The sequence below is a fragment of the Gallinula chloropus genome (genome assembly GCF_964237585.1).
Source record: "Gallinula chloropus genome assembly, chromosome: 8".
Classification (NCBI taxonomy): domain Eukaryota; kingdom Metazoa; phylum Chordata; class Aves; order Gruiformes; family Rallidae; genus Gallinula; species Gallinula chloropus.
Window position 1 is genome coordinate 12676126 of NC_140093.1, and position 27168 is coordinate 12703293.

At 39.7% G+C, this 27168-nt stretch overlaps 1 protein-coding gene across 1 annotated transcript in view; it reads left to right on the forward strand.

The window, feature by feature from the left end:
- LRCH3 (leucine rich repeats and calponin homology domain containing 3) overlaps window positions 1-27168 on the forward strand; it is a gene marked incomplete at both ends in the record, with an annotated part of 60546 nt that extends 33378 nt beyond the window's left edge. Inside the window, 17 exon segments of the mRNA XM_084267443.1 lie at window positions 1699-1792; window positions 2642-2762; window positions 5217-5365; window positions 7050-7126; window positions 9847-9942; window positions 10375-10426; window positions 10580-10720; window positions 12368-12415; window positions 13492-13545; window positions 17034-17114; window positions 18448-18519; window positions 19432-19480; window positions 19984-20097; window positions 20719-20837; window positions 22390-22527; window positions 24704-24781; window positions 26968-27168. Of these exon segments, the coding sequence (XP_084123569.1) occupies window positions 1699-1792; window positions 2642-2762; window positions 5217-5365; window positions 7050-7126; window positions 9847-9942; window positions 10375-10426; window positions 10580-10720; window positions 12368-12415; window positions 13492-13545; window positions 17034-17114; window positions 18448-18519; window positions 19432-19480; window positions 19984-20097; window positions 20719-20837; window positions 22390-22527; window positions 24704-24781; window positions 26968-27168 (1684 nt within the window).

The window sequence follows — 27168 nt, forward strand, 5'->3', positions numbered from 1 at the left end:
GGAACCTCAAAAAGTCTTAGTGTTAGATGTATAGCTTTTCAAAATCTCTGATGGAAAAGGAAGGCTAAAAGGAGAAATTTTATATCAAAATACTTCCTTCTTTTGAGATGCAACCAAATAGTCATGTTGTTGCCCTTCAATTTGCAGTAATTGTTCAACTTAGAACAGGGATTCTGAAAATATTGATCCCTTTAAAATGGAGTTATATTGCACATGGATTTGTCTTTGACCTGTGTTTTAAATCCAATATTTAGTAGAGTGAACTGTTTGCATAGGTGTAGTTCTATCATCAGTGATTCAAATTGATAGCTCTCTAACTGTACTGGGTGATTTCATGGTCATTCCTTCCCTTCCCCACACAAAAGGCAGCAGTTGTTTTTCTTTCCCCTTTTCTCTTTCTGGGGGTTTATTTTGTAGATAATCTTTCTGTTCAAATACAGGGCCAGAACGGTGGAACTCTTTTGAGTTAATCAAAACTCCATGCAGGTAAAAGAGCTTGTCTTTCGGTACAAACTTGCAGAGTCTAGATCTGCAGAGAAGCAGCTGTATAGCCTGATGTTTCTCATCTGTAGCCCTCTATCCCTCCTCTTACTTTTTTGCTGTGTCTGTCTGAAAGTCAAAATAGCCCAGGGCAATAGCCTGTCACTGTTCTACTGAGTCCCACGCACGCATACGCTGCTGCATTAATAATAGTAATAATCATTTGAAAAGAAGTATTTCCTGAAAGAGGGATTTCAGAGGGAGCAACAACTTGAGAGCAATACCAGTGAGAAAATGACCTGCAGTATAGTTATGATGGGGTGAAGCAATTAGCTTCCTGAAATTCGTTCTTCCTTGTGTATTATGCAGTAATTACTGCTGCAGTTCTCCCTGGGGCAGCGACTGCCAGTAGGACAGTTGAGCCATTGTGAAATGCCATCTGCAGTGGATCAGACAAGTCCCATTGTCTCTCTCACTGTTGCTATCTGCAACAGTTGCCAGAGTTGACATCTGTGATGGCTGTACTGCTGAATTACGTAGTTTCTGAGCCCAGAAATTTAGAGAAGAACTGTATGGCTGTTTGGTTATTGTAACACTAGGCACATGTCTAATGCCTTTGTCTAGACATGTCATTGACAAAGGCTCTGCAGATGCAAACTGTACTTCTATATTTATTGTATGATGAAGGTTTTGAAATACTGTCCAGCTTACTGCACTGTTTCTTAGGTATTTATGATCCAGAAGATAGCTGTGTAATACATCCTGCTTACTTTGGTGTGGTATATTCTGATGCACCTGTAGGTTTAGTGATTTTGCATGGGTTTATGTTTACCTATGAAAAAGCTGGTGGGACAGTGTTTTTTAAACAAAAACATATGAGTAGTGGAAAATGAAAGTTTGACTTATGAAGTAAGAGACCACTTTGGCATTTTCTCTGTCATAATTTCTGCTTGGGAACTGTTTGAAGTATGGAGATGTACTTTGGATCAGATTAGCTCTTAAAACGCCGGGCAGTGGCAGGTGGACAGCTGACTGATGGGTATGTGGTTGTCAGCACATGCCTCTTGCTCTATGCAGCAAACTGAGTACGATGCTTTCTAACATTCTGAGCTTGGGAATGCAACTGTGCTTGGGAGCTTACTCTGCTTTTGCTCTGTAAGAGCTGGGAAGCTTTTGGTGATGTTTATATTCCAGTAACTAAAACTGTGTGTTTGACAGCCACGAGGAGCTCTATTCCAGTCGCCCATATGGAGCACTTGATTCTGGCTTCAACAGTGTGGACAGCGGAGACAAAAGATGGTCAGGGAATGAAGTAAGTGTTGCAGCTTTATTTTTGTTGAGTACAGTATTGTACAGGAAAGACCACTAATAGGTATACGTCTGGAAGCATATTCAATAGGTAATGTGTATATGCTAGTGCACAGGTTGCCTTAAGTCAAAACTATTCGTTGTGTATTGAAGAAAAACAAGCATGAGTTCATATGGGATGGAGACAAAGTTGGAAGTGATGAGAGAAATGTGTGTAACAGTGTAGCACAGATGAATTTACTGGAGTGCAAAAGATGGGAAAAAGGAGGTTCCTCATTTTAGAAAAAGCTTGTAACCTGTATCGTGTTATAATGTTGAGTCAACTACAATTACCCAGTTTCAATAAAATAAATCTGGATATGAAAATTAAGGTTCAAAAAAGATGGAAACTTCAGCTTTTTTTTGTGCCTTGTTTCAAATGTTAAAAATGAAATCTGTTTGCCATTTAAAAGCAGGAACATGGGGTCTCTTGGCAAGGAGATTGTCAATTACTTTCCCAGGAAGAAGCTCTCTTTTCCTCTTGAGATGGCTAGAAAAGGCTATAACCAAGACCTAAAGTGTTTCAGTGAGCTTGAACTCCTAGCTTAATTTTTGAGAGGGTTTTAGGAATTTACATCCTGGGATGTTTTCAAGGAGTTGTAGATATTGCAAGCAAAACTGCAGAGAAGGTGGTTTTTCCAGGAAAGCTTAAATATGTTTGGGGTTGTTTTTAAAAACCCAAACTCTATTGCTGTATTTTGCTTTAAGTTAGTGATTTGTAGGGGCAAAACAGGGCAGTTGGAGTAAGAGCACAAATCAAGATGGTGTTTCCAGAGAAGGGTGTTTTCTTGCCCTCACTGTGTGTTTTCTAAAGCCAACAGATGAGTTCTCAGACCTCCCGTTACGTGTGGCAGAGATCACTAAAGAACAGAGACTGCGGAGAGAAAGTCAGTACCAAGACAACCGAGGGAGCACGGTGGTAACTAATGGTGGAGGTAAATTGTGATCTTGGTCGTCAGTACTGAAGTTCCAGAACATTTGTATTAGTAGTCAGTCGTCTAAAAAGGAGAGAGAGAAAGCTCTAGGTGGAATTACACAAACCACAGTTGTGTAAACAGTGTAAGAACACTTGCATTAAGGATGTTACAAGGCACAATCGAATAGTATCAGGATTATCTGGGGAACATTGTCAGCATCCACATATGTATGATGTTAAAGTATCCAAATGATTCAAATGGTGTTTTGGAAGCTTGAATTTTGGTACACAGAGTTTTGCTGCTTGAGCTACTGGGGAAAACTTACGGTGCTGGCTTTGTCAGGGAATTTCATATTTCCAAGTAGAAAAAGTGCCTCGTTCAGCAGTCTTGGGTTTTAATCAAAACATACAGGCCATCCAGGGAGAACTAATGTGTATCTGTGTGTGACATTACTTTTTTGCACCTTCTCAGTTTGTTGTCCTGTAGTCTTACAGTAGCATCCTCGTAGTTGTTCGGGAGGTGATAGCACTTCCATGTTTCTTGATCTCTGCAGTTCTCAATTTTAACTTTCATTAATCTGCTGCTACCACTGTCTCACAGTACAGTGTCCCTCGATATATGTCCCAGTTTTAGCATTCTTCCACATTTGGGGTGTTTTTCAGTGATTTCAACTTCTTAATTTATTTTTTTTCTCATTACTGACTGTTAAATCTCATCCCCTTCCACTTTGATTAATTGTTCTTCATCAGCTGCTCTGTTTTCTGTTTCCTTAATGGTTCCAGTTCATATTCCCAGGGTGTCACTATTCCCTGATAGTTTTAGTATCCTGAGCCTGACTCCCACTTCTTTTTCCTTCTTCCCTCCTCACACCTGTCTTTGTCAACTTTTCTTGGTCTTACTCTTCTCTGTGCCAATGTTTTCTGTTCTTTTGCCATCTTCTAGAAATATCTGAACCTTTATAGTTGACTCATGCTCTTTTACACATTAACAGACGACAAAAATCAGTTCAAACAGTTTAATTCTGGCAAAGTTAGAAGAATTGAAGACATGGTGTTATGGGAAGCTGTGGGCAGCCTTAATGACAGGTAGTGCTGCCAGCTCCACTTCTAAGACTAACTTCATTTTGTTCTTTGAGTTTTGAACACCAGGGATTTCAAAATACCTCACTAGTATTTTAAGATAGAGCACGGTCAGTTCATGAGTAGGAGTGTTTGATGGGCATGAGCCATATAGCCTGTGGCTGTCTGTGATCCAGGAGATCCTTTCCAAGTATGTGTTCCTAACACAGATACTGTGTCATTTACCCTCTACTATATTATTGTTACTAATCTTTAATAAGCAAAGCTAGAAAGAAGGGGGGGATTGGTTTGGTTTGATTTGTTTTGCTGAGGGGCAGGGTTTTTTAGGATTTGAAACTGAGCTGGCAATTTAGTGAAGCCAAAGTATATAGGAATGCTGTTTTGGATGGTTGTAGTAGCAGCGGAGGTGGCTTTGGCAGTAACAGTTGCTAGATTGTGTGGTGAGGCAAAGAGAAGTCTGTTTTAGTCAAGCAGGAAAGGGGTGGGGGAGTAGAAAAAGAATGTCTGCAGGAGAGTCTGGAGCAAGTTTGGGGAGAGTTAGGGAAAAGAAGGTTCTAGAGCTCAGAAAGGGAGCTTATGCTTTTCCCTGCATCGTCAGCACAGTGGGTTTTTACCAGGGTAGGTTGCTCAATGTCATGGCTCTGAGTCCCTGGGCAGAATGTGTAAAAGCAGTGACAAGTAAAGAAATTGCCCTATATAATATCACCCCCATAAGGGAAAATCAATAGTAGGCAAACCAGGCTGTTTTTTGCTCTCAATTCAGTGGTTCCTAATTTCTTTTTTCATTCCTATTGTAAGATTAAATCTCTTACGATTCTGTATTGCTTTAGAAGGATTTTGTTGCTTTCTGTACTGTCCCTCATAATTTCCACATACACTTTTTACTCATTGTATTTGCACCCAGACAGCTTGGACATGCTGTCTTCTGCTTCATTGTTGTAGTGGAAGTAGTAAAAGTATCTGTCATATCCATTCTCATTTGCTTGAAGGGATGAATTAGAAGCAGGAGAAATGATTAAAAATGTCCACAGATTTTTTGAACAGTCTGAATGTGAATTGATATATTTTGATGGTTTTAGCTGTTGAACAATCCCCACTGTATTTAGTTTACTTTCCCAGTCACTGTGAAAGTATCCATGGACAGCATTTAAAAACTATGAGCATGATATGTTTCTCATTGCTTTTTAAAAACCATTAATTGATCATTATTTCAAAATTTGATGTTTAATAGATGTTAGTGAACCTGGTAAAATCAAAGAGCTTTTAGGCTGAGCTTTCCCAGACTGAAGAAAAAACAGTAGAGCCTTAGTTCCTGACATTGCTTTTTGGTTGAGTTTTTCCTCTGCTGTTGGTTATCTAATTATGTTGTTTCCTTTTGTATATGTGTGTCAAGTGGAACATGATCTTGATCAGATTGACTATATTGATAGCTGTGCTACAGAAGAGGAGGAGGAAGAGGTGAGGCAACCCAAGTGCATGGACCCAGACAGCCTCAGCTCACAATTCATGGCATATATTGACCAGCGGAGAATCTCTAACGAGGTGGTGCTTTTACTTAAATTAAATTCATACACCCCAGGAAAACCTTTGTGATGGCATTAATGCTTCTTTCTTAGAAGTGGTGTGTGTGTGTGTGTTGTTTTTAATTACTATTTTAAAACAAAAGCCCTAAAACATTAGGTCTGATCTGGAGAAAGAGCAGTGTTGTGCTTTGTTGGAGGGTCAGAGCTGGAGTGTTAAGCTGCTCCTGAGTGGCCTCTGGGATTTGTGGAGCAAGTCTAAAGCAGCCACGCTATTTTTCCTGTCATGTGGGTTCTTGTCAGCTAGTGAAGTAAATGGTTTTTCCAAATAAGTGCTGTCTTCCAAACATACTGAAGTGGGTGCTTTCAACTGGTAATTAGTGATATAGAAAGTTATTAACATTTACTTGGTAGCACTGAATAAATACTGGCGCTCTCAAGGAAAAAAAGATGATTGTAATCAGCATAAAGGTTGAGTACAGCAGTGATTATGGTTATTTGCAAGTAAAGTCGATGTCTTGAGCACCAATTTAAGTTTATACTAGCTTACAGGAAGCCTACTTCTTGCAGAGAACAACTTCTTGCTTACTGTTGAGCAAGGCTCTGAACCCACAGTTACAGAGTTGGAGACATATGTAATCACCTTTATGAGCAAAACCTTCCATCTGTAGTTTCAGGTGAAACTGTTCTGCTGGTAAAAGCATGCAGTTAAATGAACAACTAGACAGGTTAGAAAGCTCTCAGGACAGCCTTTACAAATAGGTGTGAGTGACTGTGGACACTGCCTTGTTTCCTTTTACAGAAAAAAGAAAAAAAGGGCAAGTTAGTGTGTGTCATCATCTGTCTAAACAGTATTTTCTCGTGTTTGTCTTTGGTTTTCTTTCTGTTTGAGCTGGCATGTAATTCTTGCACTGTAATGCTGCATTTCAGAGATCTCAGTAACTGCAGCGTAACTCCTGAGAGTCAGGGTATGTGCACCCTTTTCCCTCCAACATATGGAAGTGGTTTGTTTTCACATATCTGTGATTAGCCTTTATGATACACAAACAGAAGCTGCTTTTATTGATTGGTTATTATATCCAAATGGTGTCCTGGCACAGACAAGGACGAGCAATGATTCCAGTAAAGTGACTGTCACTTTTCTTTAGCTCACATCATGTGATCGCTTTCGAGCTGTGTGAGGATTAGTGGGCACTCAATAAAATTCACTTGGGTTGCTTTGCAATAGCGTGACTTGCCAGAAGTGGAAGAAGCCTGTGTTCCAGTTGTAGCAGCCACTGCTGTGAACACTGGGGGGAAAACTGTCATTGAGGTGGTATGCTTTTGGAGACTGGTCCTCAGAAATCAAACCTATAGAAACAGACTACATGAATAACCTGTCTGAGAAAATCTTTGTGGCTGACATGCATAAAGATCAATTATTTTTAGCCCACTTTTATTTCTCTGTGTGATTCTTGATAATGGAGGTTTTTAAACTCTTAAATTTATCCGTAGGCATATTTAATCTTGAAAATAAATTATTTAAATCTCAGGACATAAAAAGTGAGGTTTCCTAGATGGAAATGAGCAACCCTGAGTTGTGTCTTGTGGTTCTTTGTCGAGTTTCCAAATATCTGTAGTTACAAATGTTGTTGTACAGATTCTTTGACATGAATGTGTAGTATTCTGAGCACGTTGCTGACAATCTTCTGTGTTACTTTGCTTAGAGTTCACCAGTAAAGCCTGTGTCTGTCCGAGAATTTCAGAGAACAGAGGATACAAGACGACACTTACATCAAAACAGGTAAGAATGTGTGGTAACAGTAACTTTATCCAAAATTTCCTGATGCATGCAAGAGTGCACCTTTACTGAATGTGTTCAGAAAATTTTATTGCTTTCCATTGCTGCACCAGGAATGTGCATGGCACTTCATTTAGAAGTTATTGCTCCACATTAGGAATTTGCATTCCAGTAATGGCAGTGACCAGAAGGCTCGTCTGTTCTAGGCCAGTGCTTGGCTTTAAATCTGTTGGTTGGAGCAATCTGCCAAATCAAAGTGTATACTCTTAAACTGATATAATGCCTGCTTTCCACGATTTAATTTGTGCTTTGATTAAGTACTTGACTTAAGCTATATTACATAAAGGACAGAAGGGATAAGCAGAGTGTACTGCAGGTTTAGGGAAGTGTAATGAGAGTTTCTGTGGGGTATCTGGTGTGCTGTGAGGTCATGTTCTTGGTTGACTCTTCATAGCTGTAGTACTTCCGGGATTTAGTTTAATTCAAAATGTGCTTTTCTGTGCCATGGTCATGAGCTTACGTCAGGGAAGAAGGGATGGGATGAGAGTCAGTGCTGAAAACAGGATGTTTAGTTCAATGAAGTAGGCTTTTTGAATTCTGTCCGTACTCTGTAATGATTGCTTGGCTTATGGGAGGGAATGTGTATCTGTAAAATGTGGGTCAGAGTTGTCCAGGATATAAATGAGGTGGTTAGGTTTGAGAAGAGATTTTCAGTGTTTAATTAAAAGAACAGAAGACAAGCAAATGCATAGCTTCTTGACAGTGGAAATAAAGTCAGAATTGATAGAACTTTTGATATGGCATTGAAGCATTTCAGTATTCTGTGGAGCGAAAGGGAATGTGCCTGCTCTGGCAGGGAGGTTGGACCTGATGATCTCTCGAGGTCCCTTCCAACCCCTACAATTCTGTGATTCTGTGACTTGGCAGCAAAACAGTTCAATTGTACTAAGTGTGGTAAAAAATTAAGACAACTGTTAGCTGTACATCATTACTTACACTGGCGATAGAAATTAATTTTTAATGGCATTCTAAAATGGTATTGGAAGAGAAAATTGATTAAGAATATTGTGTAAATTTTCCCAGATATACTGCAATATTTTAATTGCAAGTGCAACCAGTGGGCAGGTACAGCAGCTCTGCTGATATAAAGGAGGATAAATCCTTCAGCCTATATCAGCATTCTTTATCCTGTAGTGTCTACGGGTAAGGTATAAAATAATACAGCAGACTGATGTGTTCTCCCCAGATAGAGTGCTCTTGGTTTGAATGACTGATTTTTAGTTTGTTTGTTTATTTTTCTATTTGAACATTTGTGGTGAACATGGAAATGGTTATACTTCACAAACAGTGGGTTCCATGACAAGCAAAGCTAGTTAGAAAGAGGGAGCTGCTGTTTACATAGGCAGGTTTTAATGGTAAAGGAAACTGTTCTTCTGGGGCATCCAATGTGTTCTCAAAATTTAACTTAAGGGTGGCAGTGGATCTTGATGCAGAGTTAATGATCTAAATGAATTGTAGCTTATATTATGCTGCAGCAGTCAAATTCACTAAAAAGGTCATGTTGTTGTTGTTGCCTTGAGAATTGTGGAAAAATGGCCATGTGACAATGAGTAATTTTTTTACATTTTAGTCAAATGTTTCATTTGTGGCAACCACAAGCTGTAAACTGCTTCCACAACAGTTCTGTGCAAACGCCTTGGCAGGCAGCCTGGGCTTGTGCTTCAGCATGCTGGAGCCGTTAAAACCCTTAGAGCTGGATGTAACGCAGACTTCATCTCAAGAGTACTTACATTGGTTGATTCAATTCAGTAAATAGAGTTTGTGCCCCTGGACAGACTGTGGTGCATTCCTGAAGCAGCAAAGCAGCGTGTGCTCTAGTTTCAGTACGCTTCTTGGCACTCAGTTGAACCCAGTCCTGTGTGTTCACAGCAGCACAGCAATAGATTTATGTGCACCAGTGCTAATTTAAGTAACAGGAGACCTGGAGTGTATGGGTCTTCACATCTCTTAAGCTTCTCCATGCAGAATAGGTAAGAAGCCTACACGCAGGCAGTATGAGTGATGTTATTTGGAAATGCATTGGTAAGCAGGTCTCTGTTCCATAGCTGCCTTGGGACTGAAGGTTGCAGAGTCTAGGCTGTCAAGAGTAAGCTACTCAATTTCCATCTACTTTCTTTCTAGGAAGCAGCATGGCAGGGAACATGCTGTAGGCTGTAGACCTTGGGAATTGTTTCAGTGCTAGCAGCTACCTTCTGGAGAAGAACTGGCAACATTCTCATGTTTTGTTGATATGATGGTTGAGAGACAAATAGGTTATTGTTTGCCTTGTGACTTTAATGGCTTATTTCACTGACAGAAAGTCATCACTTGATTGGTGAAGTGAGCAGATTTGTTCTGAAAGTATCGGCTGATGCAAATGTTTAAAAATAATTCTGTTCTTTCCAGAGCAGAATAAGGGCCATGATAACTGGAACATAGTCTTAAGAGAGACAGTCCATCCTGTTGGATTTTGTAATGATTTTGAACTACAGCAGTTGTGATCTGACTTGGTATCACAACAGTATTTCTTCAATCACCCTAAATTTCACCTTTGTGGTTATCTGAAGTTAATTGTCTAGGCAATTGCTCTTAGAAAACCATCTGTAATCTACAGAAGAATTCATCTGACAGTAGTTTATATGCATCAGTGGCCAATCCCCCTTCCATCTGGTGTTTACCCACAGGGATACTGATGAATTACGAAGACCTGAAACTCTAAATTTGATGCAGGACAGAGAGCATCACCAAGTACTAAGGAGTTATGTGGACAGGACAGAGAGGTAGGGAAAAGAAACATAGTTTCTGCTGATTTACTATTCCTACCCCTCACCCTCAAATAACCATAGTAGCCAGTTGCACCTCTAAATGAAGATCACCTGAAAAGTTCCTGGATTGGTTATTTAACCAGCTCTTAGAGAATGGGCATAAAGTACTAGATACCTCAGTGTAATAGGCCAAATGTTTAATTGCACTGGTACATATTGAGCTGTAAAAAAAAAAAAAATCACAATTCAGGAGAGAAATGATTGCTCAAAATCTGTCATGCAGAATGAGTAAAATTGTTACCACAGCAGTTGGTTTAACAGCTTTGCTTACAAAGCAGTTACTCTTCTGATTTCATGAGATACTTGTGCCACTGACAACTCAAGTATGAAAATTTGTTTATATTTAAGATAAAAAGTATGCTTACTCTCTGTTTTTCCATTTGCCAGACCTCCAGCTGATTCACCTTACTTTCTCTCTCTATCAAGTCACCACAGTCAGGTAACACATTGAACTGTAGTATTTTGAACTTTTGAATTGAGCTCGGTGCAAAACCAAACTTAGGTTAGCCATAAGGTGGCTGTTCCTCCACGAGCCATCTGTTTCACCCCCTGTAGCTCTGTCTTTACAGCCTGATGCCCTGTTTTTCTCCAGGTGCCTAATACAGATGCTGAGCTGCATCGCAGGCACATAGAGCGTACCCGTCGAGAGGCCCAGCTAGCAGCGCTTCAGTACGAGGAGGAGAGGATGAGAACAAAACAGATCCAGAGAGAGGCTGTGCTTGACTTTGTGAAGGTACCCCCTTTTAGTACCTACTTGGTACTCTATATTTTCTGAATCCCTTAATGAAAATTAATTGCCAAGATTGTTAATACTGGTCTAGTGCACTCTTGGGCATGCACAGCACTTTTTATAAAGAAAATGGAGAAATAGAACAATAAAATGGTTTGGGTTGGAAGGGACCTTAAAGATCATCTAGTTTCATGTCCACTGCACTTCCCTTACACACTGACACTCTAACCCTGTCGCAGATGGCCAACAAGTTCGTTAGGCACAGTTTGCCCTAAGTGAAGCCATATTGGTTATCATCAATCGCCTCATTTTCCATGTGTCTGAGTGTAGTTTCCGGGATGATCTGCTCTATGATCTTGCAGGGCATAAAGGTGAGACTGACTGGCCTGTAGTTCCTGGGAATCTTCCTTTTTTCTCTTCTAAAAAATGGGGTTATGTTTCCCCTTTTTCAGTCAGTGGAAACTTTAGTGGCCTGCTGTGACTTCTCAAATAGGATGGAGAGTGGCATAGCAACTTCATCCACTGGTTCCCTCAGGAGCCACAGGTGCATCTCATCAGGTCCCAGCATTTAAGTAGCATTTAATTCCATTCACTGTTGGTGCTGCAGCTTGACACAGACAAAACTAGAACTGAAGAAGAAGATGGAAGAGGTTTACCCAAAATAGGGTGGTTGCAAAGAATTCTGGTTTTACGTAGTCTGCCTCATTCTCTCAGTTTTTCATTTGCATAGATGGGATGGGATTGGTATAAGAAAGAAAGGGTCTTTATTTGGGAAGGCATAGAGGCAATTTAATTTTTAAGACAAATTTGGCAGAGAAGAAACCAGCTGTACACACAAGAAGATAATGTTGCCTGATCTATTTTGGTATTTTTTGATGTATAAATATTACCACCAGGTAAAGCATGGGTGCAAATTTGTGGTATATCACACACTCCATGGACTCAGTGTCTTCACTTTCTCTTTTTCTGCAGTCAATATGAAGTAGTCTGCTGCTTAATATGCGAAAAAATTATATGCTAGTTGACTTAAATTTATTTTACTGATGATGTCTCTGGTGACCTACTCAAATCTCTGCAGAGAGGAGAATAATGGTTTATTGCATTTATATGGCGTATAAAGTTAGTTTAGAAAAAGCTGCCTGAAACTAGGCTTTTCATTAGCACCAACTAATCTCAAGCCCCTGCCAATATTTTTGTAGAAAAGCTGCTTTTATTAAAGATTCAGTTCAGTCTTTCAGTTAAAGACTTTAGATATTTAGGATGCATTTTATTCATTGATGAGCCTTTTGGGGTTTTCATTTTTATGTGGGTTTTGTGGTGTTGGTTTGGTGGTTTTTTTAAATTCTGTTGCCTTTGTTATTCATGAGCACTTTGTTCTCAGCAATTAAATTCCTCCCTTGGGTTATATTTTTATGCAAAACCATTTTTTTTCCTCTGTTTTCATATGGAATAGAGGCTGGGTTTTTTACTAATAATATCAATGAGTGAAGTTTCAGCTCAGTGGAAACTTAAAATTTCCCCAATACATGTTTTATTAAAAGAACTAAGATGTCTTGTATTTTAAAATGCTTCTAAAATTATGCTGGTTTGTTCTGAGCTTTTGTTTCTCTGTCATGTTAGTTTAAATTGGTCTTTCCTTTTTCTCTGTAGCAAAAAGCAGCTTTAAGTCCTCAGAAGCAAAGTCCCCTGGATAGTGAGGTAAGAATCCAATAAGAGTACTACTTGAGATGTCAGCACCTGAATTCTTAGCGCTCTCCATCAGAGATACTTTCCTGATACTGGAGGGCTCTTCAAGACTTACAGCATAATTTTTTTCACACTTAATAAACAGCTTTGGGTTGGGTTTTAGATTTTTTTTTTGCTTATGGGATTAGTCTAATATTTCCCTCTGTGTTAGATTGCCTGTCTGTGTGTGCTTGTTTTGTTGTTTCATGTACGCTTTCTATGTTCAGAACACACGTTTCATGTTCCACTTTAAGATGCTCCTTGGGAGCAGCACAGTTAACTTTCTAATGGGAGTAGTCAGACTGGTTATTGTGTTGCAGTTACCCTTCACTGACCAGTTTTCTCCCAGTTTCTCATCACCAGTTATCCCAGAAAGATTAAGTGTTAGAATTTTGAGGCCTGTCAGAAAAAGAAATAAATGTTTTTTTTAATTTTATTCTACTTTTATTTTTATTTTACTGTAATTTTAGAATCAAAAACCAGTAACACAGTAGAGAACAAAAGTCACATAAGGTGCAGAGCTGAGCCAATGACATCTGTTCAGTCTCTGCATCAGATTTCTGCTTGCTATCCCGCTTCCCTCCAGGGGAAGATAATTCACTTGGCAGTGTTAATCAGATCAAAACTTTTAATAATGTAATGAATATAAATGGTTCTTTAGCAGCATTTTTCAAATATCTTTTTTTTTTGTTAGGAAATTAGTGAAATAAGAGGTAATTGAAATAGGTTTTTCTCCTTCTTAATGTTCTTCTGTTCTTAATTTATTCTTTTAAAGGGTCCTTTGTTCTACTGGAATAAGAACTGTGAATACATAGCTGTCTGTGCTTGCTTGAGACAACACAGAAAGCAGAATAATTGATTCCTTAAGTAATACGAATACACTATAGTTCATGGGTCATATGGCTGTATATTCCTGCACAGTTATGTATACTTCATGGATTATTTTTTTAACGCCTCAAAATGCTACAAACAAGCACTACCTGTTCCATTCTGTGTGTTTCTGCCATTCTGTGTGTTTCTGACATTACTCCATCTCTCCCACCTCCCAGTGTCCCTTTCCATCCAGAAGGTCTCAGCATACTGATGATAGTGCCTTGTTAGTGGTAAGACCCTGCACGTAATGGCCTTTTTATGTGGCAGATTCTAGAGCATAGAAATAACAACGTTATGATTGTCACAGATTAGTCCAACTATATTAGAGCTAATCTAAATAGCATAAAACATGAAGATCATCTTTGAAAAGTAGCTTAGCTATGAGCTTCTGTAGCATGAATATGATAGTTGTACTGGCAGCCATTTATTAATGATACAGTGGGGCTTCCAAAAAATTATTAAAGCTTGTCTTTTACTGAGAGCAGGAGAAAATTGCTGACAGTAAAGAACAGCTTCTAAAATTAAAAATTCACCTCTAGTTGTTCTGGTTCAATCTTCTTCATTTAGCTTACTTTCAAATTGATGTGTTCTTCAATGTCAAGTAAGCAATTTCAATGCTTTAAGTACAGCCTCCCACTTTAATTTGTCTGCATCCTGCACATGGTGGTTAGAAATACTTAGGATTATGGTAACTGTATCATAGAACAGGGAAAAACTGCTCTACGTTAGAATGCTGCAAACCATGAAATACTCCTCATGCCTTGTTACTGTTCATCGATGAAGAGCTCTTAAAAAAATCTATTTTGAACACTTAGAAAAAATAAAACCATTTATGCACTTCATGTTTTATGCTATTTCTTCCTTTGTGGCATCTTAGTGATGTAGCATAATTAAAGAATATAATTAATGCCATAATCTATGTCTGTAAAAGAAAAATATACTTGATTTGCCTGCTGCTGCATGACTGCATGCTTGGGATTTATTTTCTTAATTCATGTGTTTCCATTATTTGCCTAAATTTTCTTTAGGCAGTGCTCTTGGTCAGAATATCTCTCCAGAACATGTTGGTCCAGATATTTACTGTCTCTTTATTTGGACCTTTTTGTTTTCCTGCTTTCACATGACTAGCACTGTGTGGAGAAAAAGAAAGCCTATGATATTAAAGACGTTTAGTTGTGATCATGCATGTGACTGTTTAGAGAAATCACAATCAATTAGCATATTAAAATGTGCTTTCATATTCAGATAATAAGAAACAGGAAAGAGCAGTGGTTTGGGTTAAGTGTTGATACTCTGTTGTCAGTGAATTAATCTTTGGAATGTATTTTAGAGATACCTTTAAGGACCCCATTTCTATTTCACTGTGTGATCTTTTGTAAACTAATATATAGAATTTTATGTTACATGTCTTGAATTTTTCAGCATTTTGAAACTGGCTTCAATCACTGTTTCATTCCTTTGTGCCTTCACAAAAAAAGCAGACGGGCTAGTAGGGAAAGATTGAACTAGATTTGAAAGCAATCATTTCTTTAATCATTTTTCTTTTGATTGCTTGTTCTTTTCAGCAGCACTAAACTATAATAGTATCTGAAATACTGGGTTTTCTGAACTGCTGAACTATGATCTGCAGCTCTGTTTTGTAGTGGAAATACACACTGTGTCTAATGATGACATATGCCAGGGCAGCTGTTTCTGGCAATTATTGTAACTGGAACAGTGAGCCCAGGCTAGCTCATGAATTCGTAGCATTTTTGTTTCCACAATTGTATTTTATATGGCAAAAACCTTATTCAACAACAAGGAAATGTTTATTGTTTTGCTTCAAAAAAAACCAAGTCTGTCGTAAGAGTTGAAATTACTTTTACCTTTTTATATTCTATTGCTATTTGTTTGACACTTCCCCAGTCCTTAGGGATTTGAAATTTAGCTAGGTCTAATTTCTGAGGATGGGTTTTATCTCCTTCACCAAATTATAGAGTCATTTCATATCAAAATTCTGTTCACTAATGGCAGTTTTCAGGACACATTTTCCATTTACACAGTTTCCTCTGTCATTTTCCCTCCCTGCATAAAGTCTGCATGTAGTAGTGTAGACTTTACCTTATGAAAATTTTGGACATGGAAACCTGCTGATAGGTTAATTCAGAAAAGAAGTTCTTCTAGATTTTCCCACTGATTGTTCTAGCTTTACAGTGTGGGAATAACACTTTGACAAAACAGGAGAATATTACAGAGGTATGGAAAAAGGTCCTTTGTTCAGCATTTCCCCCGTTACATCAGAACTCTCCAAACTGAGCAAATGCTTTTTTTTCCCCCTCCAAACAATGTTTACAGCTCAGATGTAAGGAAAAAAAAAGGAATAAGTCTAATATGTAGTTGGAAAGCAAGTGAGCTTTCTTTTATTTTACTCCTTTCCTCTTCTGGTATTGTTACTGATTTAACAAAAATTTTCTTAAACCAAAATCTCAGCTGTGAATTTCCTCTCTGAAATAGTGTTTCGTTTGGTCATCTCCTTGTTGTCTTTCACCACTAATTAAACTGAATTCACATTGCATAGGTTACTCTAACCGTTCACTTCTGTTTGCAAACAATTTCAGGACAGTCTGTTTGAACTCACAAAATGACTGCCTGTCCTTTCTGTGAATGTTACTAGTTCAGTTTAGTTGTTTATTCTACATGGCTGTGATTAGAAGTGGAGTTTGGCTGTAGTACTTCACGCTGTGGTGGATTTGTGTTCACTTGTAATATGCAGACTGACTAAAACATTGCTGAAGAAATATAATCCCTGGCCTCTCTGAGAAAACGTGCTGTATACCCCAAGGTTTTGTATTAGTCATATCCTGCTTGCTGTTCCCACAAGGGTAGTCCCATTTGTTACACCTGCAATTGCTTGTTGAGATAGTATGAAGGCTTCAGACTTGGCTAATGATTTCAGCCTTGATTGGTCATGAATCTCATTTTTCCCCAAATATCTTCTTGTTTTCTCCCATACTGTCCCTTACAAGGTGAGTACTATGGAAAATACCAAATATGGAAAAAACCTTCTCAAACTGCTGCTCAATTTCTCTGTCATGAAGCCTGAGGAACCCTTGATAAGCATCAGGCAGCTGGTGTGACCTCTTCCTTTCATAACCTTTGTGTCATTGGTGCCTTGTGCTCCCTTCATGGCTTTGTTTTCCTCTTGTGGTCTGAAATGTGGCCCAAGGCCATCGTATTACTGTGAGCACATGGGATCTCAGAAGCACTTTTAAGTTAAGGCTTTTAGTCATCACCATGTTAACAAATAATTATGGAGCCAGGAGTTGGACTTGATAATCCTTATGAGTCCTTTCCAACTCAGTATATTCTATGATTCTAAAGTAAGCAGGACTTGAATTATGCTAACTTGTACCATGGAGTTTTCTCTCAGACCATAGGCATCAGACCATAGGCATTTGTGTATTCAAACACATAATAATCAAATTCCCTTTAAAATATCCTTATTTGGTTGGTGCAGAGTTGTGGTTGGACTCTTGCTTTGGCAGTCCCTCTATCTACAGTCATTTCTGGCGCAGGGAGATTTCTACTGACTTCAGTGCAAGACCTAGAGGCCACGGGCAGCACTTGCAGTAGAATGTTGTAAATCTGAATTGCAGGATCCTGGTTCCCTTTGTATTGTGGCTACCTTTCTCACTGCTTCCTTTCTTCCCTGTCTTTCTTTCCTTGCTGTCCCTGACAGAATGGCTTTGAGCCTCTCTTTGTGTTTGAGATTGACAATAACACCAATACCATTAAAAGAAGGCCAGGGACTCGCAAACAGGTGAAGAGCATGCGGTGTGTTGCTGTTGTGATTGTTCTGCCTTGTGGTGTGCCATGTTCCCCCTCCCTTCTCCCACTGCTGGGTATGTGGATTGTGATGACTGTGTGGAGTCTGTGTGAAGGTTGTCAAGCTCTTTTCATGCAGGAACAAGCAGTTAGGTTAATGGTAGAGACAACCTACTTCTGTTTCATTTTCCTGTTCTCAAACACTGGCTAACATTTTGCCTAAGTCAGGTGATATTTTGAAGCTATTTAAAAGAAAAGAACAAAGAAACAGTTTTTGCTCTGCACTGCTGTGGGGAAAGAGGCTGCTTTGAGGATTCACTGTTCAGTCTGCATTTGGCCTAAAGACGTGTTTAAGGCTTGTCCTGTGTACAACCTCTCATTCTAGTTGTTCCTGGCTGTACTGTTCTGAAGTGGCATAACAGTTGCAAATTGTTTAAAGTATTAACTCTCCCAAGTGTATCATTCACACCTGTAGAGTTTCTACATGTCATTTGGTGGGGTTCTCCTTTGCTAAGCTGTCACATTGCTATTCCAATGCTGTTTCAGAAGGTAGAGTTTTGTTCCTGAGCCATTCAGTCCTCAAGCATTAACATTTTGATTGTGCTTTCAATAAGCCACAGAACTTTGGCTTTCTGGATCCAGCTGCCAGTGACAGGTTGGTTGGCATGCTGGAGCTCCTGTTTGGGAAGCATGGAAAGTTAGTTATTTGGTTGGTTTTGATACTGGATATAATTAAAAATTGGCTGCACTTTGTGACAACACTGTAAATCTTCAGAGACACCTTTCCAAGAGCCAGATTCCACCCACGGAATCTTATTTACTTTGTGTGTAATTCACAAGGATCAGCATTAGGTGTTTGTGGCAGACACCAAGTGTGTATTCTTGAGCCTGTTAAAAGTGGGCTTCTCTGATTTTGCCAAGCTGATAGGAAAACAGCTTACTAAAAATGTGTGACATTCATGAAACACTACTAAGCAAGCTGTTTGTTTGAATAATGGCTCAGAATGAACTGTTGTAGGGTAAACTTTTCTTTTGTCTGATGGCATAGCTGTTAGTAAGAACTTGTGACCTCAGTTGACTGCTCTTAGTTCTGCTTCAGAGGTCACTGTCCTGTGTATAAAAGAAACATCACATCTCCCGAGCTTGTTAGCCATAAGGTAGGAAGGCTTTCACTATAGTTCAGCAAGTATGTATCCATTGTCTGTTGAGTTGTTCTGAGAATGTGATCATGATCACCTCTTCCTTTTTATCTTACACTCCACCTTTGTGCATGACCTGTCAGCCACTTGCTAACTCTGCCACTGCCTTCTCTTTCTTTCTACCTTCAGTCGCTCTCAGGGTTGAATCAAGAAAGCTGTGCTACTACCCTGCCTAATGCCTCTACCTTCAGTCCTGTCAAGGTATCTCTTGCTATTATCATTCACCAGTAAAGCCAAAAAAAAAAACCCTCTTGGATCCACACATCTGTTTTAACAGGTGTTAGTCTGTCAGCTTCTAATCCAAAGTTCAGGTAGGGTATGAGTCCAATTTACCTGATTAAACTGTAGTAGATATTACCTCATCTTTAGCTTTAGGCAGTGTCTACAGGAGGCCTAAGCTATCAAAACATGGTAACTACTCTGTCCTCTGAGGGGTTCCTGGTTTTCTTTCATGTTGCTTTTTAAGATTTTTTTTTTCTCTTGACCAAGTTGAGTTCATCAGAAGTACTTTTATTGTATTCTTTACCGGCTTACTGCTACACGTGATTACAGTATTTCTTTATCTTCTGTGGATGCTGCTCTACTGGATGTATTAATCTCAAGAAATCATTAGTCTGTGTAAGCAGTGTCGTAAAACCATAATGTGTTTCATGAGGGAGTTCAGTAAATAGCAGTTTTGCATTAGCAAAGATGTCAGAGGTTGTATCCTTATTGCTGCTGCTGTAATGCAAGTTCTGTGTGTTATTTAATTATCTGTTCTTCTGTGTCTGCTTTGCAAAGAATATTCTGAAAGTTTGGGATGGAAGGAAGAGCGAACAAAGAGCTCCTATTGCCCAGTCAGTGCTGTTTCATCATTCGTTCTCCTCAGAAAAAAACCCAATTGTGTAATTTCTGCAAAAGAAAAAAATGTGTTGCTTTCTGCAGAGATGATACTTTGGAAACAAAATACTGGTGTTTTTTCAGGTTTCTGGTTTGGTTTTGGTTGGTTTGGGGTTGGCTTTTTTTCTGAAACACAATTGGGTGGAACCTTTTTTAAAACACAGCAAACTAAAATGTAGTCACAGTTTTTCCAGATTAGGACCTTTTATACTCTTCTGCTTTTTCTGTCCACAGAGTGATGACAGATCTACCATCTCACCCGGCTCACCTACCACTCAGACAGGTAACAGGGCAAGGAAGAAAAAATTCTGAAAAACAAGATCAAGATGCCTGCTTGCTCATTTGTACTGTCAAGAGAAGGGAGTGTGTGTTCCCATCTCTGTATGTGGCACTGCTGTGTTTGAGAAACCGCCCAGTTGCTTGGGTCTCCTTAGAAGCACAAGAGGGAACAGAGCAGGGGTGAAGCGTGTCCTCAGGCTGAGCACAGGGTTTGGCTGCTTAAGGCCCTCATCCAGGCTTTGGCACACAGATGCGTTCAGCAACAGTCAGAACAGTTGCTGGAATTGGTATGTGGAATGTGCTTTGCATGCATGTGTCCTTGGAAGTGCTTTTTCCTGCTCTGTGCTTTTATCATGCATGGCTGTAATTTATTTTGGCATTATTATATTAAAATTTTTTTTGTTTGTTCTTTTTAATTACCACATTGCTGAACCCATTTCCTATTTAAACTCTAACCATTTCCTTCTTCCTCCTTTTCCTTTCCTGTGCCTTTCCACATTTGTTTAGTCCACCTTTCCCCTCCATATCCTGGCCATGCAGCCCCGCCTTCCTATAGAAACCCTTCCCAGCGACCTGAGAGTTTCCTTTTCCGAGCAGCTGTCAGGGATGAAGCGAACAAAGGTAGGTTATATAGCTCAGAAACTAGCTGGGTTTGCTACGTTATACAAACACCTGGTTACCTACATTTTGCACTGTTACTCCAGGTCATTATCATCAGGCTGCTTTTAGAGCTGCATTTGTAGACACACAGCATTAAATATTTTGTGAACAAGCAATTGTTTATTTAGATATGTCAGATATTCTTTTGTCATATTTGTCAAAATGTGGAAACTTGCTCTTCCTGGTCTCTGCTTGTAACTAAAAAGATGCCAAGGAAATGCCAGAGAAGCCTCTGACAGCTGATGAAGGCAGCTTGATAAACGTGGCATTGCACAGTTGCACATAACAACGCTGCAGTATCTGTAGAAAGACTGAGCTGTTTCAACATACTTCATTTGACAAAACTTTGTCCTCATTCTGTGAATATCATCCAAAAGACTCAAATCAGAAAGGAAAATGCGTTATGCAAAGTCTCATTTAGATTAGTTGATAATTCACTTGATCAACAATCAAATGAAAGAAACATTTGTAAACAGGAGCACACTGTACCCACCCTGGAACCTTATGGGCACATGTATGGTGCAGCAGTGAGGAGCAATCAGCCACACCACTGACTTTCTTTCCTCCATGCTGCTTTTTTAGCTTTTACTTCATCTCCTACCCGTGCCTTGTCTCCTGCTAACGATCCTGCAGACCCCAGAGTAAGACAAAACTCCAAACAACGAGAGGAGGAGCTGGAGCTAATAGAGCAGCTACGGAAGGTAAGTGCTGACAGGAGCCTGTACGTGGACATCTGGGGGCATTGCATGCACCCAGATAACTCTGTCCTCGTATTTTGGGCTTTTTTTCACTGAACTAATAAGGTGGACAGTTGACCAAAATTGAATAGCATTGTACAGGCTGAGTGTTTTTTTTCAGATGGAAGCAGTGGTGTTGGCTTTCGTTTTTGTGGTGCATAAAGTCAGCTTCAAATTCTGTAAAATACACTGTGCTGACTCCTGCTTCTTGGTGTCTGGTGATCTCTGCTTTTAGAACGGATGTGCGCTTCCTTTCTTCCTTATTGGCATTCACACTTGTAAGGAACTGCATGGGAAGTTGCTCATTGTCTTCTTTTTAATCTCTTTTTTTAAAACTCCTTTTTGCTGCAAAGCCCACAGAAAAGCAGATGGAGTGCAGAGATTCCTGCCAGTCATGCTGAGAGCGTGATTTCCTTCTGTGCTCTGGATCTATCTATTGATTCTTGCTTTATCCTCAGTTAAGTTCAGAACATCTGAGGCACAAATATTCCTCGTACTTGCGCTTGTTTTGCCTGTTCAGGGCCACCACACTGCTGGCTTGTGCCCACACACAGTGACGATACACGTGAATATTGAAAGTGCCACGTGGCATTAAGGTAATGCTCTGCTTTGCCCCAGATTTGATTCTGGGGAACACAAAGGGATTCCTTGAGGTGCTTCAATTAATTGCTTGAACTGTCTCAAGAAAAAGGATTCCTACCTGTTAGAGCTGATTTTAAAAGTGATAAACATCCCAGATGGACAGAGTGAGTTCCTTCTTTTTGTAAACTTCAAAGTAAGGACGCTCTCCTTTCCCTATAAGGAGAAAGTTATCTCAAAACAAAACTTGGTGCTGTTTGCAGAGCCTCTCTTCTGTTATCTCAGAATGCTTTGTATGTAGTCTGTCTCTTATTTGACTCCCCAAGTCATCTTAAATCTTTTTCTTAATACTTAAGAAAATTTAGATACAGCTTAACTCAGTGAGATTTACACAATATCTGAAATCATAGACTCATATAAAATTAAAAGCCTGAATTGAAACTGTATTGATTCCCTTACACAGACATAGTCTACCTCGATGTAACCACCTTGTTTCTTTAAAACTATTAATGCCAAGTAGTTTGGGGTTTTCTTTACAGGGAAAGATGTTATCATGACTTTCAGTAACTATGTTGTCCTCCAACCCACACAGACAATAATTTTCATTTCCCTTGACAGAACCATTCTCTGAGAATACATAGGGTTAGAAATTGCCCTGGTTGTTCTTAGACCCTGACAACCATTCATTTTAATTACTTTTTAATAATGGTTGCATTAGTTCCCTGGGCTGTACAATGAAAAGTATTCATCCCTGAACAGCTCACAGTAGTGTGCTGAGCTTTCCTTGGTGATGCTCAGAAAGGTGCCTCGAAGCGTCACCAGGATGGACTGAGTTGTCATAGAAGCATTTCTGTCTCTTACAAAGTGTTCTGCAGGGTGAAACAGGTGGGGGAAACCAGCTCTTACGTTTTGTGTCTGCTTGTTCATTCTTCTACAGAACATAGAATCTCGGTTGAAAGTGTCTCTGCCCAGTGATCTTGGCGCAGCTCTCACGGATGGGGTTGTTCTGTGCCATTTAGCAAACCATGTGCGTCCCCGGTCTGTTCCCAGCATTCATGTCCCCTCGCCTGCTGTTGTAAGTATACAATGATGATAGTATTTTATAAATAGCAAAAAAAGTTCTGTCATCCAGACAAATGCTGTGAACACACGTGAAAAATAAACCCTTGTGTGTGTTCTGTCTAAAGAAGGTCTGTTGCTGCATTAAAAGAAACTATGCTTGGGTTTGTTTCATTTAAATTATGTTACTTCGAGCACAGATAGTAATAAAATGTTAATGCTTCCAAGTCCTCTCTATGTTACCTGGAAAACTACTGAAGTAAGAGACAGTTCAGCATGAAAACTGAAACACAGGGTATTTCAAAAGGTTTGAGAAGTTCAAGAAAACAGGTAGTCTGAAAATACAGTGTTCCCTACAAGGTTTAGGGTCCCACTATAAAGGCAGTGAAAACAGGAAGAGAAACAGAGTTGGTTCCTGTGTCCACTTCACAGCACTACAAATTCCTTTGCTTAGGAATTCTAGCAGAGCACACTCCGAGCTACTTGGAGAACAGCATCTCCTGGAACAAACCAAATCCAGTCATACCTTTGTGATAACAGGAAAAAAGTGGCTCTATCTGGGGACTGCTCAGAGCAAGGCAGGAAGGAAGCACACAGAGAAGTCTGAAAATTACTGAAGTTATTTCTTTTACCCTGCCTAACTGCTGTTTTTCTGGAAAGCAGTGGAGATGGTCTGAGTATCATCTGGGGAAAGGACAGAACTAGAGAAAGGTCAAGAACTGTGAACTAATGACAGATTATTCACCTAATCTGTATTTGTGGAAGCCGGAAATTTCAGTGAAAATATTTAGTGTCAGCTACTTCAAAGTAGTATGGAGAGGCAGCTTCCTTGGTATGCACCTTCACATTGTGCGAGTAAGGAACAAAACCTGAAGATTTTTCCTGGGGGAAGTTGTTGAAGCATGCATGTTGTGTTTGCTTTTCCCCACGTTGGAGTCTGCCTTCGTGTTGGTTGGAATTTGAACTGGCACTTACAGGGCTGCCTGCTGTATCATTGTGGTTCCTCTCCCTTGGAGTCAATGCGAGCAAGCAGATGTCTTCATTATTTTGAGACCGATTGAACTGGACAGGCTGACGTTTTAGGCAGATTGTGGAATCCTTAGGAGAAAAGGCATACAGCTGCTATTCACAAGACTTGCGTCATTGAGAGTATCTTGTCAATGGCCTGGCTTTATCTGCTGCTGAATATTCTGTGTTAGGACTTAAATCATGGCTTTGTCGTATAAACCCCAAGGAAGAGAAAGCCCTTAGCAGCACGGCTCCAGGAGCAGAAGAGGCATCATGTCATTCCTCAGCCACAATGTGATCTTTGTATTCCCCTCATCCTTTGGGAGGAAGAAGTCAGTGCTAGCCTTTAACTTGCTTTCTTGGCGGGGAAATACGGCACAGTGAGGGGATGGAGCAGGAACCCCGCTGCTTATGGAAAAGTATTAGACCCACAGAGGCCGCTACCTGCTGCTACACAGACTATGGCTAGCTTGTTCAAAGCTTGTGTCTCTAACAAAGAATAAGCTTCAAGAATAGAAACAAGACAGAGCCTGTGTGGCAGTATGTTTGTGTAGAGGTGTGAAAGTTAGCTGTAGAAAAATGCTTGAAAAAATGCCAGTGAGTGGAATTCAAACAGCTACATCAAACACATCTACTAGAGGATTACAAGCAGCAAGCTTCAATTCCGGTTTCCTTCCATTGTTTTCTGGTTTCAGTTAGCCTTCGTGTCTTTTATTTCTTTTATTAATTGAAAAGTGGTTTGATATTTACACATTTCCTATTGTACTAATCCAGAACAGACTCTAGATTGCTTCATATTGTGAAATCACCCTGAAATCACAGCATGGAAGCCATGCATGTGTTTCATTCAAAATACATTTTTAAAATTACTGGACTGTAGGCACTGAAAAGTGTTAGCCAGTGTTATGTAACACCTTGTATATAAACATTGCACAGCACAGAATTGTCTTTTTTTAAAAAAAGAATCCAGCATTCATAAATTAGCTTTTCATAAAATAGCTTTGAAATTTGGGCTTGCTTTTCTAAAGAAACGGAGCCTGCTTTGAATTAGACAAGCTTGTGTTTGTGCAGTATGTTTTTGGCAAAGAGATTTATTAAGAGATTTATTTAAGTAAGAAATAGAGAACTTTTAAAATCCTGCCAGTTAAGAACACTGTATGCCTGCCTTCTTTACCCCTCTGCAGCCTAAACTTACAATGGCGAAATGCAGACGAAATGTGGAGAACTTCTTGGAAGCCTGCAAGAGGATCGGCGTGCCTCAGGTAGGTATTTCTGCCATCCTGACACGTTCCAGGTGCATGGTACTTCAGTAAATAAAACCTCCTTTGAAAGACTTGGTGAAAACAAAGTAATTAAAAGTTTGGAAAGGTTCACGTATAAGTTATGTCTCACAGCTTAGATCAGACTTATGTTGCATTGTCTTCCAGAGCAGAACGGGGTCAAGTATAGGTTATCAAAGGTCTGATTCACTTACTGCTGTGCATTAACTGCTGATGCAGTTCAAGCCTGCTTTTAGAGCTGCAGGTTATTTCTATAAGCACAACTACATTTTTTCAAGATTAGATTTTTGACAGCTCAAAGGTAGTATAAAATGTAGATGATGTTTTGCATGTGTTGTTATCCACAGGCTTTCCATGTTCCTTCAGAATAATTCTCTTACATGAACAACTTTATACTGTCTTACCAAGTCACAGTATTACTGGCCTTTCTCTGATGGTAGCTACCTTTGCATAGATCCTAATTCTTTCCATATATGTACAAGTGTTGTTCCTTGTCCTCTTCTCAAACTTGGAAGAGCTAGGCAGTGGGAACATATCAAATAGTCCATCTGAGCCCAGTTCTGTTTTATCCTGTCCTGTCCTTTCCACTTTGTCTTGTTCCAATAGTGAATGCAAATAGTTTTCATACGTAGTGTTTTCCTTTAATTTTTCTTCTAGTGCATTTATTGATTTGGTTTCTCTTCCTGCTGAGCATTAGTGCTTCTGCTATAGATGCTGTTTTCTTTCCTTTTTATTGTGAAAGGGAAAAGTAAGACCCAGTGACTGATTTCCTGGCTAAAAGCAATGTTCTCAAGTCACTCATGCAGTATTTTCTGACATTACTGGATAGCTTCACTTGCAACCATTTGAGCCAGTGGTGTTGTAGTACAGCATGTTTATCTTGCTGCCTGGCAATTTCATATGACTCAGTGGTGCATCACATTGCAGTGTGGTAGGAGTTGAAAGTGACCGTTAATACTTTGAAATCCTGCATGGTTTTGGTCCCCTAAGAAACTTCAGACTCTTCTTCCCAGCAGAACTGTACAGTATAATTTAATCTGGGGGAAAATTTTTCAGTTCATCCCAGCTTTCCTATTTATAGCTCCCTTGGATATGAAGGTGTATTTTAATGGGATCGCAGTGCAGAACAGATCACCGAAATGACCCACATTTACAAACAAACAAGTCACTGAAGAAAAAGCCCCCCCTAGACCCAGTCTGCTACATCTGCATCATCTACTGTCCAGGACCTTCCCGTTTCCCTCATATTTCTAGCTTTAATGAAAGAGTTCAAGGAGAGTGTCTCCAGGGAAGCTTACTGAAATTACCCCCACCTGAAACGTGTGAGTTGCTCTCACACGTCTAATTTACATCTGCTGAGATGTGAAGCTCAGATAGCTGAGTGCAGGAATGGCGTGGCAGCCTCTAGTTTAGTTTCCTTGCAAAGATGCCTGCAGGCATTTCCTTTCATTTAAATTCTAATCAAAGAAATAAAAGGCTTTCTGAAAGTATAGATCTGTGTAGAAATACCTTCGAAGAGGAAGGTTACTTTTAGAAAATGCCAATTTCAGGCACTGCAGCAGCTGTTTCTGTAGGGCTTGGCTAGTTAAAGCCCTGGCACCAGAAGAAACCAGTTGATAGGCACATCTAGATTTCACTGATTCACAGCAGTTACCTGTGTGAAAGGGGGGGAAGTTACACACTGGGAATAGTTACAGAACACTTAAACTCAAATTAGTAACAGATATCTCTGCAGGATAGTGCATTCGAGCAACAGTTGCACATAAATAATCCCTTGTCCTACTGTTTTCATTAAATAAGATACACGTGGAGACTTAGCTTTGGTGAGTCCCCAGTGCCCACAGCCTCTCAGACACCCATAGCCTCTTCTTTTCCCCTGGAGATGGTTTTCATTAAGGCCTGTGTAAACCGCTGTGTTTTTAACCACCAGGATTGTTACATGTGTAAGCTGTACCTCACTGAACACTAAATATTTGCATTAAGTGAGTTCTTTGCAGTAGTCTTGCAGATTCCTTTGTGAGAATTAACCAGCTGTGATAACGCTTCTCGAAGATGTAGGATATATCTGAGATGTCTGATGACTGACTGCTTCGTGGATGTTGCTATGGCTAACTGACTGACCTTTTTTTTCTGTCTGTTTTCCCTTCCTGCTCACACACTCTGGACAGGACAATCTTTGTTCCCCTTCTGACATTCTTCAGCTAAACCTCAGCGTTAAAAGAACAGTTGAGACTCTTCTTTCCCTGGGGACAGATTCAGAAGAATCCAGTCTTGTCTCCCTGTCCATTCAGCTCTGGGGCTTTGTGGTGTTTTACTGTACTCTAATGCTAACGCTCTGTATGTTCTATCGCTGGGTCTTTTTCCTCTAG